At 44.2% G+C, this 19525-nt stretch overlaps 1 protein-coding gene across 1 annotated transcript in view; it reads right to left on the bottom strand.

Moving 5' to 3' along the window:
• The window catches only part of foxj3 (forkhead box J3), a 74131-nt gene that overhangs the window by 9450 nt on the left and 45156 nt on the right, over window positions 1-19525 (bottom strand). Inside the window, exons 3-6 of the mRNA XM_030051559.1 lie at window positions 13051-13125; window positions 9517-9600; window positions 7797-7898; window positions 3646-3774 (exon numbers count right to left, since the gene is read on the bottom strand). Of these exons, the coding sequence (XP_029907419.1) occupies window positions 3646-3774; window positions 7797-7898; window positions 9517-9600; window positions 13051-13125 (390 nt within the window). The remainder of the gene's footprint in view (window positions 1-3645; window positions 3775-7796; window positions 7899-9516; window positions 9601-13050; window positions 13126-19525) is intronic.

Here is a 19525-nt window from a genome sequence, read left to right as displayed (position 1 = left end):
ATTACACCTACAGGAGCTTTTATGACATCTCATTCTAAAGCCATTTTTGCCCATTTATCCAGAAGAGTATTTGTGAAGTCAGACACTGATGTTAGATGAGAGGGCCTGGCGGGCATTCTCATTCCAGTTCATCCCAAAGGTGTTGGATGGGGTTGAGGTCAGGGCTCTGTGCGGGCCAATCACGTTCTTCCACGCCAAACTCACCCAACCATGCCTTTATGGACCTTGCTTTGTGCACTGGGGCACAGTCATACTGGAACAGAAAAGGGCCTTCCCCAAAATTTCCCCATAAAGTTAGAAGTGTAGAATTGTCCAAAGTGTCTTGGTGAGCTGAAGCATTAAGATTTCCGTGCCCTTGAACTGCTCCAAAGTTCAGTGGTGGTGTGCTTTATACCACTCCATCTGACCCTTGGTATTGTGCTTGATGATGTAAGGCTTGAACGCACCTGCCCAGCCATGGAAACTCTGCCATGAAGCTCCCAGCACACAGTTTTTGTGCTGATGTTAATGCCAGAGGAGGTTTGGAGCTCTGCAGTTATTGAGTCAACAGAGCGTTGGCCACTTTTACACACTATGTGCCTCAGCTCTCGGCGACCCCGCTCTGCAACTTCACATGGTCTGCCACCTCGTAGCTGAGTTTCTGTGGTTCCTAAACACTTCCACTTAGCAATAATATCACTTACAGTTGATTGTGGAATATCGAGGAGGAAAGACATTTCATGAACTGACTTGTTGCCATGGTGGCAGCCTATTACATTACTATTACAGCACCTCACTTGAATTCAGTGAGCTCTTCAGAATAAGCCAGTCTTTCACAAATATTTGTAAAGTCAGACTGCATGACTAGGTGCTTGATTTTATTCACCCATGGCAATGGGACTGAATGAACCACCTGAATTAAATGATTGAGAGGTGTGGCCCAATACTTTTCTCCATATAGTGTAGCTTTAATTGAAAAAGCTGGCTACAATGCTACATCTATCACACAATACCAGACTACTAGCCTACTGGCAATGAACTAAAGTACTAAAATCACTTAGCAATCTAATACTACAACATCCATACATACAAGTTTATGGACATACTTCTCAAAGACACTGGACATGTGTATCAGGTCATGTAACTAAAAGAGAAAATAGAAAACCCTCTAGCAAGTTTAATACAAAGTAATGGTTCATTTAAATCTAAGTCAACAATAGTGATGTTTTTTCAAGTGTTCCAAGGAGCTAACCATGTTCCTGGCTATCTGTCAACGTCTGATAAGGTGTCAATCACACACTAAAGAACATTAGGAAAACACGGGCAATCTAGGTCAGTACTTGCTGCCGTGGCTCACGCGGCATTAAGAGAGCAACTCAAATGGACACAAAGCCAATACTCGGGTGGCCAAGCAAAATGTATTTAAAACAAAATCAATAGCAATGCCTTGTACAAATAAGCATTCATTTTATCCGTGTATTTGTGTGGGTAGTCAATATTATGCACTGCCCCTGGGTGCGTAACAGCAGGCAGTGTACCCCTGCAGCAATGAGGTTGTCTACTAGATTCATCAGAGGAGCGGCAGCGATGCAAAACCATCACTTTTTGCAACCCAGAACCTGACCTGTGCCCACCATGGGCTGGTATTACAAGAGAGAGCATGGTCCTTTTTGATCACATGTTTCCAGTCCCAGATGTGGGCAGGCTGCTCAAGAGCAGGGCTCACAGTCTGGCTTGGTGGAGTGAAAAGGTGATAATAAAGCTGGAGCTTTTGCTGTGAGCTGCTGCTTCGGCTGCGAGAGAGCACATCCATCAGACTGAGCCGATCGATGCCCGGCGCCTGGAGCAGGGAGCACTCTAGGATGCAGCAGGACCACACCAAAGAGGGGGCATCTCTGGTGGGAGGACATCAGAGGCAGCGCTTCTCTTTGTCTGGCTTCCAGGAGTGCGCACAGCTTTCTCTGTTTCCCTTAACCCCCCTCCTGATGTTGTGCTCCAGTGCAGGTCTGCCCTGAACCTTGGTCTATTGCTGTCTACTGCCGGCTCCTCTGAACAGACCCTCCTGGGGCTTTCTGATCAGATGAAATATAGGCTACAGTACACTAGCTAAGTCTACTGGTGTTTCATTTTCATTCATTTAGCAACTATGGCTCCCCCAAAGTTAGAAAAATGTGAATGCAATGAAAATTCAACATCTGGCTTTACTGCTAACTGCTTGCCCCACCCAAAAATTAACAATTACAAATTTGCCCAAATAGCATGATATAAATATCCAAGTGAGGGCCATTTTTGAGTTGCAATGCCTGTAAGAACTGATCAAAGAGCAGCAGAGTGCACCTTGGGCTCATGCACAAAATGACGCCAGCCTTCCTATTTACAAGGGCACTCTTCAGGAAACACTGGTCTAGTCTACTTCAGAAAAACAACACAGACTGGCTCAACAGTGCATGTAGAGATTTGAAAATGTGGTTGATTGGGGCTGCGCAATTTATCAAATTAAAACAGGAATTGCAGTTTGCCTGCAATATCTAAACCATAAAAGGCTGTGATTTAAAGCTGGTACCAGCAGAATTTGAAGCTCGATAACTGCAACAGCCCCTTGAGTCCCTCAGAGGTTTTATTTAACATAGGGAGGTCTAGATCCACTCGTTCTCTCCAATACCGATCAGGGACATTAAATTTTGAGTATCTGCCGATGCAAAGTACCGATCTGATATTTGACTTAAGCAAAAAAAAGAAAAAAAAAAGATCATAAGCCAGCTAACTCGGACTAAGCTGGCAGAATTGATCTTGAGGACCAGTCACCAGTTACAATTGCAAGCTTGCTCCAAAGGCAAAATCTCAGCCTTAGGTGAAATGTCAACAAGCTTAACCAGCTAACTCAGTTATCTAGTATGAACTGTGCCTAGGAACGTGGTGTGCAAAAAATAAATAAATAAATAAATAAATAAAATAAAAAATTAACTACCTAACTGATTTTAGCAGCTGTGATACTTCCTATCATATAGGTGGGCCACAGAGGGTGAGCTCTTAGTGTACTTATAATACTGAAATTTAAACCTGCATCACTGTATGTGATGCGATTTTGCATGTAATATCTACAAAAATTATACAATTCACATATCTGCTAATCTTTTGCCACAAGCAGCCATATCTTAGAACTAGGATATGAAAATGAATGAACTTTTACAGACTTCAAACTTTCTTCACACCATTAATCCGTCACTGCCATAAAGTTGTCATTAGTTTTCCTAAAATCAGCAGCAACTGTTGTGTTTTGATGACTTGAAATTGGATGGAGTGGGACGGTCTCTCCGCAGAAAAATAGTCCCTGTGGAAACGTTTGCTCTACACAGCCAATTATCAGGTCCATGGTTTATGAATGGAAACGAGTTTGTTAGCTGCAGAAGCAGAACATTATAAGGAGGGCGTTTCAACCAAAAACTCTAACATGTAAATTGAGGGAATTTTGATTATATGTTGTGAACTCTTCAGTATCCCAGCGTGATTTGCAAAATGGTTTGTTATAATGTAAAATGTGCGTAAACTGTAGTAGCAGGACCAAACATCCAAAATTACTGGTATGGTCTTGTTATACTTGTGTGTTGTGTAGAATTTATAGATGTTATTGAAGGAGTTATGATCTAATATGGCCCTTGGTCTTACCGGTGTGTAGCTGTGCACGCTGCCCACACTGTTGAGATTGACGGAGGCCAAACTCTGGTCAGACAGGCTGTTGTTAAGGCTGCTTCTTGGGCTGTCGCTCCCTTCCTGGTCTGTGTTGTACAATGTCACCTGAAATACAAACGACAACATTAGCTTATTCTCTCAGACACACAAGCACCCATACACACACATGCGCACACACACTAATGAGTGTTCCCTGTGTCTGCTCCAGTCTTTGTCATGCTGAAGGTAGAGCATGTCAGCATTCCTCTGGGATAATGGGTTGGGAGGAGGGGAAAAAAAAGTTTGGAATGTAACGTTGGTCTATAGTTAACCAATGTAATTTGGAATGTGAATTTAATACCTGTGCATGTGTGTGTGCGCTGCATGCAATGACTTGTCATAATGACAGAGTACGTTTTTCCTCTGTCTATTGAAAGAGGGTTTGGGAGACGCGGTGAGCAGCTCAACACCCACCTACAGTCACTAAGGGATTCCTGCTGAATGTGTAAGGGGGGCTGGGGGGCTGGGGAGAAGGTTAAGACATCCCCATCACTAAAGGTCACACTACTGGCGATGTCAGCCACATCTGCTCACTGAGCACAAATACGTTTGGGACAGCTAAAAAAGGTTTTCAGTGCAACCGAGACGCTGACCTTTTAGTATAGCGACGAAACCAGCCAAAGCACTTCAGGACGACAATCTTAATTATCATCTAATAAGGTTTAGCCCTCCCACCCTGCCCAAATAAAGTGTAGTGACACACAATTAAAACAACAGAAAGAAGAACAATCTGGATAATGAATATAATGATACCCACAGAGAATAGCCCAACTGTTGAGTTGGTATATTGTGAGTAGGAAATGGCAATAATGTCCTAATGCTGTTGTGACTGTAGAGGGCCTGGCAATCTCAATGTGGTGCTTGTGTGTGTGTGTCTGTATATGTGTGTTTGCCTGTCCATGACTGAGTGCAGCAGGGTGGCTGCTGCTCATCAGTGTGAGTGGAACAGGGTGGGCTCTCTGCTCAGCACAATGAGACAGCAGCAGTAGCCTTCAGGCAGGCAGAATGGCCCGGCCCAGCCGAGCAGTCTGCCTCTAAGCAGCAGGAGCAACAGACTGAAGCCTCTTGTCTTTCTGTTGAACCGCAGCTAGCTACCGCAGAGGCCACGAGGAGGCAAGGAGACCCAGGCAGGCCTGACTGCCCACTCTGGCCGGCTGACTAACAGCCTGGCTTGACACCAGGACACACATGTCCAGAGCAAGAGCGCCCAATCATATTGAGCTATTAATATGGAGCTTGGCTCCGTCTCTGGTAGAATGAGATAGAAATATTGTGATTTAAAAAAAAAAATAAAAAAACAGAACGGAAATGCTGAATCCAGGCAATCTGTGCAATGGAGAGGGGTGAGAGAGAGGGGGAGGATGATGGGAGGAGGGAGGTAGTAAGAGAAGCTCATTAGGCAACCCTAGCCTGCCTCCACTCAGTGTGGGCTTGGCTCCAGTGTTCATTAGCGTGAAGGGGGAACTCAATGAGCAGCTAAGACTGAGGGCTTAGGCACGTCTGAAAATCAGCCCTACAATGCTAATCAAAAACAGTGCACCACAGAAATATAAATGTTACGTGTAATGAAGTCATAAAAGAGGCTTTTAGCCTTAAGCCTCTCACCACAATCTATTTTTACTCTCCTCACCCATAAAGTGTGATGATTTCAAAACCTCACTGCTCTGTGGTTTACACAGACCCCAGAGTCCCCTGAGTGAAGACGCCCACTCGAGCACGCACAGTCGCAGATGAACACCCAGTCGCATCTCACCCACATACATTAGAAGGCAAGCACAAACATATGACACACACCCATGTCTACAGCTACAGCTCTGCACGCAGATGAGCACACAGACAGACACACAGACAGACACACACGCACACGCACACACACACACACACACACACACACACACACACACACACACACACACACACACACACACACAGAGGCAAGCATGCTCACACAGGCAGGAGCTGCTCCACAGTAAATACTGTGTACGGTGTTAGCTAGCAGGCGAGCGAGTCAGTGTTCTATTCTTAGCAATGAATTAAGTAAAAAGCCAGAGGTGTCTTTTACATGGAGGCCTAATCTGGAGCATGAGACATGGATTATGAAATCAAAGTGAGATTGGCATAGGTGTCTCCAACAATGCCAGCCAGTGTTCAGCAGATTCCCTGCTTGCAGGATTCAACAGAGAGAAAAAAAAGAAAGAAAGAGAAGGAAGGAAGGGATAAGAGAGAAAAAAGGCCAGGCTATTCCTCAGCAAACACACTTCCAACAATCCCCCTTTCCCTTCATCATCACACTTCAGTGACAGACTTTCATCTTATTCATGCCAATGTTAAGGGCTGCCTCAGAACACAATCTTCGGAGAGAAGAAAAGTGTGACTCTATGTGAGAAAGGCACAAGAGAAACAGAGAAAGGAGGAGAATCTTCTGAGGAATGTCCGATGGTAGAGAGGAGAAAAAAAGAAAAGAAAAGAAAAAGAAATTGTAGCTGGTTCAGTAGTCCTCTTGCCAGCGCTTCCTATTGGTCTATCTTAGAAGGCGGGAATGAGGGAGAGAGAGAAAAAAACAGAGGGAATTCCTGTGGCTTGGCACGCTGCACCGAAAGAGGGGTGGCCTGTCGTGTGTTTACAGTGTAAGACAGTGAGAAACAAGCGCTCTCCGAGGAGTTAGGCCTCAGATCTGCTGCTATTCCACTTTGTCTTCTGTTCACTTTGCCACGGCAACAGCTTTTGTCACAATCAACAGAACAAAGGAGGCAGATCAAAAGCTCCTGTCATCAATTTTTACAAACATACACATATATACCCATGTTCACCTAAGTAACCATTACAGAAACAGTTCAGAAGTTGTTGTTTTGGTTTTGTTTATGTACGTTTTTTTTTTTTTTTTTTTTTTTTTTTTTTTTTAAGTTTTCTGTTTGTGAGTCTTAAGAGTAATATGTAAATCTGTCTGGACAGAGTTATTTGATGGCACGAGTCCAGGCTTTAAGTCTATCAGCTCTTTACATCAGAGCTTCATTATATATTCCCTGCTGGTGCAGATTGATGCTATGAGAGAGATAAAATGGTCGTCTCGCCCCAGACTTAGGTCTGTTTATCTATCTGTCTGTGTGTCTTTGTCCCAATTATACTGTATAGTCTGTGCTCCTCCCCGACTGTCACTGAGAGACTCGTCAAAACAAGCAGAAACACACTCCAACATACTCTACATACATGTTCACATGCAGACACAGAGCACAAGTTACAACACACACTCACTCTCTTTTACCTCTTATACTCAGGACTTAAGTGCCCCCCTCAAACACACACACACGCGCACACACTCATCTTCCCATGAACAGTCCTGTTCATTTTAAACACAGTTTTTTTCCCAATGCTTGCAGTAAATGAATAAGCGACTCTTGTAGGCTTTTTAAAAGTACTCCAGAGAGCTGCCCCCACTGGGCCCAGAGGATGAGGGCTTAAGGTTAAAAAGCCTATTTAAATTTCAGAGTGAGCAGCGCACTCACAACTAACAGCCAGCAGTCCCTGTAGCTTTGCTCTGTGATGTGCAAGTGTTTCCAAGCTTTCACACATCATAAAAAAAAGCTACTGACGGCAGACGGAACCAACAGCAGGGGTGGTCACCTGTAGTGCTGCGGTGTGATGTGGTCACCAGCAACATGACTCTGGCATCAACCTCCACTACAGGTGTGAATAGAAAAGCCCTGTGCAGAGTGTGGTATCCCATTGCAAGTTTACAAGGGATTGTGTAAGGTCTATCAGGTTGCAAAAGGCTAAGTATCTGTGTGAGCATTGTTTTGCCATATGGAACGTAACAACATGCTGCCTGTTGTTGTAGAGGGAAAAAAAAAATTCTGTAGCTTAGAAGGTGCTGCAGTGCAGATAGTTGTGTATTTTGGTGTGGGTTGCACTGCAGAGCAGCTTTAGGCACATCAGTGTGTGTGTGTGCGTTTGTGTATCTCCCCTTCACTAGAGTGCTACTCTCTGTGGGGAATAGTGCTGTAGGTGGTTGGAGAAGTGGGTGGGGTCAGGGTGCAGTCGTGTAGCCAGGTGTGTGCTGGAGCTGGAGGCTGGATGGCTGGCTGTAGTACCTTGTTAGTCACAGTGTTGATTGCCAGCGTTGGAGAGGCACTTCCAGGGATCATACACTCCATCCCCAAAGACTCCGACTCCAGGCTGTACGGCGTGGAAGCCTGTGGGGGTTTAGTGGTGGGGGCAGACAGGGAAAAAAAAAAAAAGAAAGAAAAAAAAAAGAGAATCACCATTATCCAATTATCAAACACACAAAATCCCACTGCAGGTGGTGAGGGAAGACCCATGCACCACTAGTGTTATGTGTGTGACAAAGCTGTGTTTTCCTGCTGGATTCATATCCATCTGCAAGATTAAAAAATTTATAATAAACCAGGACTATTTATGAAAAGACAATAGAGCGACACCTTTTTTTTTAGGTCACATTTGAACTGTTTTTCCTGAGAAGACAAGAAGCGCCCCCACCCCCATCTCCACCTCTACCTCCACCCCCAACCCAAACACAAACACACACACGCACATACACACATGCCATTTCCTTGCACTACAGACGCACGGCTGGGGGAGATAACTCAGCCATGCCTGTCTCCCAAAACTGCTTACTGTAAGAGGATTGGCTGCCAACAATACCATTTTTAATTCATGATAAACATAAATGAGATTTCACAAACTCTCAATTTCAATGTCTGAGACTCTTAATGGAATGCCTTGTAGGCAGACAGCGTCTAGGGGGAAGAGTGAGTGCCGTGCATGTGTCATACAGAATACACAAGCTCATACTCTTCAATAAGTACGTTCTTTTGAATCAGGCTAAAATGAATAGAGAGAGCAGCTCCTGTCTGATTTGGTGGCAGGACGATGCATTAAGATCTAAGATGCATGAAATCAATGTAGTTTTCTACCTCTACATTTCTCGTTTACAAAATCTCGAAAAGGGAAACAGACATATGTTGCTGAATGACTATAATGGTATTTTGTTGCTGTAGGCCTATACGAACAGCATGTTAAGTTTTGGGCCATCTATTTGGCTGTATATATGTGTGTGGTAGCGGTGTTGCTGTATATGTGTGTGTGTGTGTGTGCAAGTGTGTGTTCAGTGGTTGCCCAGCCAGCGTAGCAGAATCCTGCTGCCTGTCTCCTAGCCTCTGGTCAGCCACATAGTGGGGAGGGAGGAGACGGGAGGCTGCTGTGCTGGGATGCCCCAGGGCCGGGTCAATCTGAGCAGCTCAGTAAACCAGCACAGCTGTACGTAACACTGGACAAGACTCATCCATAATTAAAGACAAAAGCTCGCGCTCAGAATAACCAGCGCACACAGCTCTGCATTAATTGATGTTTGTTAAAAAAGATTGCAGAATGCAATGTATGTAATAGCTGCCTGGGGCATAGTTTATTAATAAGGAGCAGGAGCTCTCTTCATGACAGGCTAGTGGAGCTGCGTGGAGAGGCAGTTACATAAAGTCTGGATATGAACTCCTACCAGGCCTCTGTGTGTGTGTGTGTGTGTGTGTGTGTGTGTGTGTGTGTGTGTGTGTGTGTGTGTTTGGATGTGGTAGAAAAGGAAGAAGAGTGGGAGAAAGTGGGAGAGCAAAGGAAAAGAAAGTGAGGGAGAAGCAGAGAGAGAGAGAGAGAGAGAGAGAGAGAGAAAGTAAAGGAAAGAGAAGAAGTGAGGCAGAAGCTTAAGCGGAAGAACAGGCGAGAGAACAAATTTAGAGAGACAAAGTGGGATAATTTCCCTGTGAGTATCTGGAGTATTGAAATTTTTGCCCTCACACTCACCCGCTCTCCGGACCGTGGCCGCTTCTTTGGCCGTGTGGGCAAGGCATCCTCCTTTGGGTTGGTGTCGATGGCCCAGTAGGAGCCCTACAGACAAAAGGAGAGCCTGTGAGCTTGGTGTGTAACACTACAGATCGATTTCTGAGGTACACACGCTCGTGCTGAGTGGACAAAATCAAATATGATATCTTTGACTAAATACCTCAATACCAATATTGTGAAGACATTGTAGGGATACCCACTGGAGCTTTCATAAGATATTTACCCACAAGATATTTTTGATACAACATCATTAGTAATGTGGAGTAATAGACCAATTAATAAGTTCAGAAAATTGTATTCCTTAACTTTAAAACAGGAAAAGTGAATAATTATGCCATATCATGGTAATACAACACCCCAAATCCAAGATGATGTCTATTCTCATATCACAATATTGATGAATATCAGTCTATTGACCAGCACTATGGCATGGTAAACCCAGGATGGTACAATGCACTGAGGAATCTCCTCTCAGGAATGACAAGACACACGTATCAGGCTTTTCCTTGACATTGCAATACAAAAGGTTTGATCCAGCTACCGTTCAATACTCATAGACCTCATCTTCTCTTCTGCTGAAGAGAGTGCAGTCTGTCCTACTAACCCAAGCCTTTTCTTTGAGTAAGCACAGCGTCGGTGTGTGGGCTTTGTTAGTAAGAAAGGCTCGGCTCTTCCTCCTCTGTGACTGCTCCTCAATGAGATGCTGGTGAGGTGAGCTGGTGGTGGTGAAATGCTAAGCCTCTCCTCAAGCTGGACTTCCTCAGCCTCAGGTAGTGAGTCAGTGTGCTGTTGCCAGGGGTGAAGCCTCCTCTCAGCCTCAGCCCCACAGTCTCGTATTGGCTTTCTTCTCAGGTCTGAGCTGGGCTAATCAAGGAGAGAATAGTTGGGGCTGGCTCTGGGGCCCCTGCTATATTCCACACCCAGGCTGCATTATTTATCTCTGCATTCGGCCACATTTAATTTATTTTTCTATGGTGTTCCACCTCAAAGCCAAAAGCAACACAGCTTGTAGCTGTTAAAAATGAGATTTTTACCCTACGGCCCTACAAGTTCTGAATTTTAGTTTTAATATTTCATATGACCCCCGATAAAATCTCAATTGTCGAGAGAAAGTGAGATCAGGACCTTTAAAATTACTTCCTTAGCAGAGAGAATAATTGATATTCCCAGAAGAAATCCTCTGGACAACAGCAGAGGCCATCCAAGAAGCCGTGTCTCAAGTACGCTATACAATAACTGCGGCATACAATATGGCCTGCTCTTGTCAGCTATTCTGCTTCTTTCAACGCTTCCTCTCTGATACACCACTGCTTTGATTGTTAAGAAGAAAAACCCAGGGTTGGCCTATATTCTTCAGGGGGAAAAATTACAAGTTTTAATATTTTCAAGGCTTTGGGGTCAATTAACATTCTCCTCAGAGGGAGAAATTATTCACAGCGCAATCAACCGAAAATGAAGAGACAACTCATAATGATGTAGGCTACAGTAAAATGCAGAGAAACCTCATTACGCTCCCCGTGTTCTCTACAAGAAGCTTCACTGAACAAGGATGTGTCAAGGTAAGATGCAGAAGCTCAACATGTGATCCAAGAATCCGTCTCTGTGTTAAGATGTAGGAGTTAACCGTTTCAATTAGAGCTCAGTTAGCAGGCACAGACAGAGACAGGGTAGCGGCAGAGAGCCAGGCTGGGTGGCGTTTCTTTTAATTAGGCAAAAAAAAAAAAAAAAAAAAAAAAAACTTTAAGTTCTCCCCCTTGGGAAGGGAGTTTCTGCATTTCCCTGCAGCAGCCCCAGAGAATTACCAGGAAAAAATGGGAAAAAAAACACAACAACCAGTGAGCCCACATAAAGAGTCATTAAATACACTGCATTATACTGTAGCAATGCCTAGCTAAGAGTGTTGGTGGAGTCTGGGACTACTACATGGCACAATGTAAATATCCTCTGTGCAGTCGTAAAACAAAGGCAGTGGTAAAGATTGTTAAACAACAGTTCTTTATAACAGAGCACTCTACCTGCTCTCTTACAGTAAATGACGATGCTCATTTTCATACATCAACATAAATTATGTCATCTAGTTCCCCATTTCATGTATAAATATAGTATCGACTAACACCACAAGTACACTGGTTATCCTCCTTGTGGCTCCAGCCGAGACATGAGGCCAATTAAAATAAAGATTATTAATGGTAGTCTTCACAGGCTGCATTTTTACCTCCAAGGTACACAGAGTGTGTGTACATACAATGCCAACCGCCATCTCTTACACCATCTCAGAGAGAGGGAGAGACAGCGAGCGACATGCCTCTCCTATCTCATCCAACCAGCAGTTCTCATATTCCTGCCACATTACAATATTGATGCAACATATCAAGAGCGGCTAGCGCCTCTTTGAAGTTGTCTTCAGGGGGGAAGGGAGTGAGGAAAATTCCAAATTAAACATTAAGGATGGGAGCATGTTGGCCATGCATTTGGAATGGGATCCATACAGCAATAGATTATTTTGTATTTAGTGGAGCAGCTCCCAGGAGTGTCAATATCAGAGGATTACAGCAAAACATGAAATTAGCATTCAGTCCCCATCCTCTACACAGCTAGGCGTAGCTCCTCATGCGTGTGCCGGTGTGTGTGTGTGTGTGTGTGTGTGTATGAGTATGTGTGTGTAATAATTTGTGCGGTTCCCTAAGCATGTGTAGCATCTCTCTGACAGTGCTGGGATGAAATCTAGGTTAGAGTACATATGGTCAGACCTATACACACCATCACACCAAATAGACCTATAAACTCCAACTTTATGGACTACTCAACAGATCAGGGGATTCCATCAGTCACTGATGATGTGGGGAGACACTGTGAATCAAACAGACTGAAAAAGACCCTCTAGGTGGTCACTGAGAGAGACTCATATGACAAATTAATATATTTGTTTATACACATGGTTTAAAGCAAAGTTGTCCAGGGGAGATGTGTACATTGTTTTCAATTACTTCATGAATGGATGAAAAATCAGGCATCTGAAATCTGGTGCCTGAGCACAGTGAGAGGGAGAGGTGAGTGGAGCACAAGTGAGGCCTTTTCCCTTTAGCAGGTTCAGGTTCAAGGAGCAAGTACTTCAGGGACGCAAGTTGCTGGAAATGACACAACCACTACCCTGTTAGGGCCCCATCTCTACCAGGCTTTGGCTTTTTCAAACCACATCTGCTGTCCAAAAAGCTAGTCTCTCCATACATTTGCAATGCAATTCTGTGGGGGTGGGAGGTTCATAATAGATTATGAACATGCCATGCATTTCCAGACTGTCAGAGGCCTGGCAGCCATTCAAAGCTAACATTTTTCTACCAGAGATAGCATAAGATATACAGCAAGAAAAGTCCTGCAAGGGTGAATCCTGCCTGCTGCTATATCAAGCCTGTGGGTATTAGCTAGTAACTACATTTATTTTTATACTGTCAAATAATTTTTACTAGTAGATGTTTAAAAAGAAAAAAGTCTCACCTTCCCTGGGTCATCTTTGGAGCGAGGCACTTTGAGAAAACACTTGTTCAATGACAGATTGTGCCGTATTGAGTTCTGTAGGGGAGAACACAAAGAGAGAGAGAGAGGTGGTGATGTTAGTGAACATGTATTAAAAAAAAACAGATTATAGTCTACATTATTTGAGAATCATCATTGCCAGAAGCTATAGAGAGAACACAACTTGTTAGCATGTATCGTTTAGGTTTTAGTCACAGTTCCTGTCATCAAGGTCAGCTTGTTTCACTGGCTCACCACTGCATGAGATCTGGCCAACAACTGTGTCCGGATTTCACACTTTGTGCAAATGCAGGAGCTTGATCTGTGTACAAAGCCACCAGGAAGCAGTATCTTTTATCAACATCCAACAAGCTGCATTCTAGTTGCACAACATATCGAATTCCACGGGTGCCAAAAATAGGAGCCAGAAGGAATCCCACACTGGGATGGCTGCTGATACCAGGGCCTGATATTAATTAATGCTTCAGCGGGCTCCTGAGGGGGCAGGAAATAAATTATGTAGATCATTCTGGAAGTTAACTCATTACAGTGTTACAAGCTTCTCCACGCTGGCGGAGAGAGAGGTTTATCCAGCTGCCTGAGAGAGAGGAGAGAGGTGGGCTGAAGTAGCCATGAGGGCTGGAGAGTGATGCTGTGGGTCCGGGTTAACCAGCCACGGCGAGGCCCTCAGAACCAGCTGGAGGCGGGCCAGCCTCGGGCTTTAGTGGAACCACTGCATGCACACGTCTCTCCTCTCCTCTTTATGGAGTGGTATTGACAGATGGCCACACTAAAAAGCTTTGGGATTCTCTGATGAGTTTAACGGATGCATGAGATAAGTAGTGAGCAGGAGTGTGAGTGTGTTTGTGTGAGACAGAGAGACAGAGAGGGGGGAGAGAGAGAGAGACAGAGAGAGGGGGGAGAGAGAGGGGGGAGGGAGAGAGAGAGAGGGAGGGAGAGAGAGAGAGAGAGAGAGAGAGAGAGAGAGAGAGAGAGAGAGAGAGAGAGAGACCCCCAAGCGCATAAGAGAGAGAGAGAGAGGGAGGGAGAGAGAGAGAGAGAGAGAGAGAGAGAGAGAGAGAGAGAGAGAGAGAGAGAGAGAGAGAGACCCCCAAGCGCATAAGATTGAAGCTGCCTGTTCAACACTATAGGCAATTATACCTCAGGAGGGACGATAATGACAGCCTCGTTGTAATGCTGTCAATCTCGCTGGTGAAATCACTCTGAAATGCCAATGCAATCCAGAAGTGCTTTAATGCTGTTCTCCAATAGAAACAATAAATGGGGAGACTGGCGCCATAGTCAAACTAATCCTGTTCTTGTGCCAGAAGGGAATTCTGTCTGAATAACAGATTTGAGGAATAGCTGTGTTTAACTGAAACCATACAAACACAGCAGCAACAGGACAAAACATTACATACATGTACCAACCAAAATGACAGAAACTCAAACAGAATGGTGTAATCAATGTTTGGTGTGGGCTAACTGTAAAGTGAATGATTTAAATATTACTAAATGCACACACACACACACACACAAAATTATAGCATAATGCTTTTATGTCTCAGTGTTCAAAATGACCACATTGTTCTTGTATCTTCAAAACTAGACATGTAGGCAGTCATTTGCATTATGATCAGAGTTAAGCATGGTCTAGATATAGTTCTCACTAAATTGTGCATACAAGCAATGTAAAGAGATTGTGGGTGGCAAAAAGTGAAGCAAGGTGAATAATTGTCATCATTTCAAGTGTGAAAATACAACACTATGATTAAATAATAATTTCAGATAAAGATTTCAGAAATCAAATCTTAATAACATGTGTGTCTATGTGACTGACAGAATATCTGTGCTCGAGCCACATCATGGCTTTGTGGAGTAGCCAGGAACAGAGGACTTAATGACGGACCACAAAGTTGAATATAGATGAGTGTTAGTCTGATGTAGCCAGGGATGAGCAATCAAGAGCCATAGAGTGCAAAAACTAGGCGAGGTCTTGTTCCAACCAAACATGACATCAGGTAACTCCTCTCTGGTGAAAATGTGCTAAACATTGAAATCACCCGGTAATGTCTTTGGCTGGACTGAAAAGCTTCATACTCTTGGCCCTCTCTTGCACATGCTGGCCCATAGCTCCTTTGCATAGACTACCACTGCGGCACCATTATACAGGAACTAGCCTTGTCCTGTGAGCCTGACTCTGTCCTTTGGATTAGATGCCACTTCACCTGCTGTACAATGGCCTTGTCAGACATGAGTGTGACTGAATAACACATGGCGAGCACAGAATGATATGATCATGCATAGTGGATGGTGACAAACACATTCAAGGCTCTCAATTTAGCAAGCCTCTACTACTTTAAAACCCTGAGACATGTCCAACAGGGAAACGTCTGAGAAAGAGGGAGTGTGGGATGCAAGCTGTGCAGTGCCATACACCCTTAAGTACTTAAAATCTGAATAGAACCATGTTTCCTTCACAGGCTCAGTGTGTGTGTGTGTGTGTGTGTGTGTGTGTGTGTGTGTGAGCGAGCATGCAAGCACCACTTGATGCCATGCAGACAGAAGCAGCTGTGCCTGCATAGGGAGGTGGCTCTATCCATTAAGGGCCTTCTGCTGGGCCTAAATCATTGATACAGTCAACCTACGGCTACATTAGAAGTTTACTTTTTAATGAACTCTCCCTGCCTGCTTTCAGCTCCTTTTGACAGGCTGTGTGCCAGGCTGTGTGCGACATCCCATATTATGTCAAACAAGCTGTCTCCCCTCCAAGCAGACACATCACTGGCGTAAAACTAAAAGGCTGAAGGTCATTCATGAGAGGCGAGGTGAACTAGAACAAAGCGGGGACTTTAACAAATTACAGTGGCAGTGGGGAAGATGCGGCCAAGAAAACACGATGACATCGCCATCTATATGTATGATAGATTGTAGTGTACTTGCTGAGCAGGAGTGAACGCAACCACAAAAACAATGCTGTGCTGATGAAAAATTAAGACCAATTACTGTTAAATGTATGTAAACAATGTGTCAGCATTTGAGCGGCGACTCCTCAGATGCACCACTTAAAAAATGGTGTGAAGATAAGACAATGAGCTCACAGACAGTAAGCTGTGAGTTATAGAGTTGGCCATGGATCTACAGTGTGGATGGAAGTGAAGCAGGTAGAAGAGGTCAGGAGGTGTGAATGGTGGTACACAAAATGAGTCAGACAGAGCTCACTGCAGGGGTCCTGCCCAAGTGCTGCCCAGCATCTACCTGCAACCCCCACAGAGCGCTTCAAATCCAACCTTAGCACAATCTTGTGTGTGTATGCGTGTCTGTGCGTGTGGGATGCCTCCTACACACATAGACTCACACGCGCGAACACACATACACAAACTGAAACGTGTCTCCTAACGAATGGCGGTGATTTAACACACCAGGACAGCAGTGGAGGCGTAAGCAGCTCCGCCCTCTCTGCCCCCCCCCCCCCCCCCACCGAGGAGCGCTGCAGCTCAGCAGAAGGGCCGCCAGGGGAAAGTAGGTCAGGCTGACCTCTGCGCTCAGCGTGTCAAACGTTCAGAGTTAGCTAAAGGGACAGGCCATGTCAGAGCACTGCTCTTCACAGCTGGGGAGGAAGAGGCACCCTGCACACACGCTCAGAGACCCAAGGGAGCGAACTGTATGCGCTGGGACATACTCGCATACACACACATACACACACATACACGCACACAGACCGGTTGTGACATGGGGAGGAACACCAGGAACCGAGGGAGAGGGACGGTCACACTGAGATCCTACGTGAATAAATCAGCGTCCCCATAGGTTCCTGGCCTTCCCACATCCTCACTGTCATCCTGCAACTTTCCATCTGTAGACAAAGCCAAAAAAAGGACGAAAGAATTCACTAGCAAACACACAGGTATGGTACAGGCGCACAGCCCACTCTTGTAGTTAACAGACGCAACATAAAACAAGGAAGATATATGAGGCCGGTTGTGAGTTGAAACATTCCAGATATGAAGTGAAGATGATGACTTAGAGGACTTCTTTAGGTGTATAAATTAAAGTCCAACCCGAAGGGAACTTAAATGCTGCTGGATTTGCAGCTTTAGTGATCAAAGTGTTCTCCCTTGCATTGTAGTGTGTGGGAAAACAGGCAGCAGTGAACAGTGTCAGGAACCCGGCAGTTACATCACTGTGATCTCCTCTACAGGAGCTTCTTGTGAAGCCGAATACTACAAGCAAAGTAGACTCATGAGTTCAATTCACATGTCCAATAAAGATCAGGCCTACGGAGAAAAGGAAGATGAAGCGCAGCCACAGGCCTGAGGTTATTCAGGTGGCATCTGATGCAGTCGGTCCAATCATGGCACCCCTCAAATGCTAAGTTTAGCCCATTTTCTATGAAATCAACATGTCTTTTCACATTAACAATGAAAGAGAGGAGAGACTACACCTCAGGGCTTTTGGAGTAAAAAAAAACAGCCTTATAAAAAATTATACAGGCCCATGTTGCCACTTCTAATATCTAGTAAGGAGTTTTTGTAAAGAAGACAGGAGAATGACAAAGCAGGCAAACCAAAGCAAAAAACATCGGTGCCAGCAGGAGGAGAGGAGGACCTCTGACTGACCTGTCGGCAAGTATGAGCGACTGAGGCCAACACAACATTTTTTTTAAGCCACTACACTGAGATGTGGTCACATATGAATAGCTGTGATATATTGGAACAATGGATGGATGGATTACCCCTTGAGATGGCTGCCTGAACCAGATGGTACCCAACTATCCCCGCTGGGGCAGGTTGGGTTAAGACAGGACAACAGTTTCATATACAGGCTTTAGATTTTACATTTTCTCACTTATTTTACCTTTGAATGGATATTGGATATATGTTGTCTTAGGGCATAGACTGATGACAGAATTTGTTTCAGTGGTATATAAACATAATTTTGGATTGACTTTGTGGATAGATGTCAATTATCTAATCTAATGTTAAATTTAGATTTTCCATCCGTTTAGTAGACTAGTTAATGGGCAACCTTAAGATTATAATAATAATGATAATAAAACTTTATTTGTATAGCACCTTTCATACAAGAATTGCAGCTCAAAGTGCTTCACAATAAAACATTTGAAAACACATTAAATAAAACATTAAAAAGAATAAAACTCAGCACGGGGTGGAATTAAAATGAAAAGGCTAAAAACTGAAATAAAATTTGAAATAAAACAAAAGATGCAAATAAAACAATAAAAGACAACAGTGTGGAATAAAATAGGAGCTAGTTAAAGGCTAGAGTGAAAAGGTAGGTTTTTAGTGTTCTTTGAAAGATATCTAGTGAGCTGGCTTCCCTGATATCTAAAGGTAGTGTATTCCAAAGCTGTAGTGTGTTCCAAAGCTATTATTTTCTATAACATAAAAAATCTGGTTTTATTGAGGCTCTGGCTGGTAGTTGTTTCAGTTTTTTGGGGGAAGGGGGGTGTCAACATTTTGTTCTCATTGATGGATTTGTGTTGGGTTTGGACAAAATATTAAAATATCAAGCCTGATTCTACCTCTAGGGTGGACAGAGAAAGAAACAAGAAAGAAAGAAAGTGACAGCAAAGGAGCAACAGGAAGGAGGAGAGCATAGCACAGGAAACGGGATGCTAACACACAGGTAGATTACTGTATTTTTAGGCCATTGTTGTTTCATAGTCATACCAGACCCTGTGACATGCCCACCAACACAGAACATACACCTCAGCCTCAGGGATCTGCACCGAGGCCACGGAATGTAGCACCTTCACTGTCTATTTGTAGTGGGTGTGGGAAGGCGTGTGGGATGCCACAGCATTCACTCAGCAAGGTACCACTTTAAAAAAAAATAAGCATCTGAACACACGTTGACACACACAAACACAGAAAAAAATGCACAAAGACACACATGCACAAAGGTGTGAACCTGAGTTTGTCCGGGTGCAATCACCAGATGATTTAATCCTGTTAAACTGCGTGAAGAGCTGTGACCCTAAGGCCATCGAAACGAGGCTCTTGTGACTGATTGCATGAAAACCCACTGTGTGATAAAGACGGAGTGCCAGGATAAGCTTCACTTTCAACATTCTGAACACCTAAAACCACCATCACCCCCCTGTTTTGCAACACACCTACACAACATGTGAGACACCAAAGCATGAGACATTCCTTAAAGACTCCCCACAGTGGTAGCGTTTTGTGCAGACCCCTCTTCTGGCATTTTTCAAATAACATCACTATCAAAGAGGTTTTCTTAGTCTTTGATGCATAAGACAGACAGGATCAACTTTGCTAGTGTCTAACTACACCCGCACACCAGCCAAATATCACCCGACTGACCGTGATCACATTTCACTGACTAATACCAGCGCTTAAATATTATGTAGGCTTGTCGTCGACAAAAATAATTAAAGCAAGCGCCCACCAAAGTCAAATTTAGGCCTATGTAG

Source organism: Myripristis murdjan, chromosome 5 (genome assembly GCF_902150065.1).
Source record: "Myripristis murdjan chromosome 5, fMyrMur1.1, whole genome shotgun sequence".
NCBI classification, from domain to species: Eukaryota; Metazoa; Chordata; class Actinopteri; order Holocentriformes; family Holocentridae; genus Myripristis; species Myripristis murdjan.
This window is presented reverse-complemented; position numbering and strand designations above follow the sequence as displayed.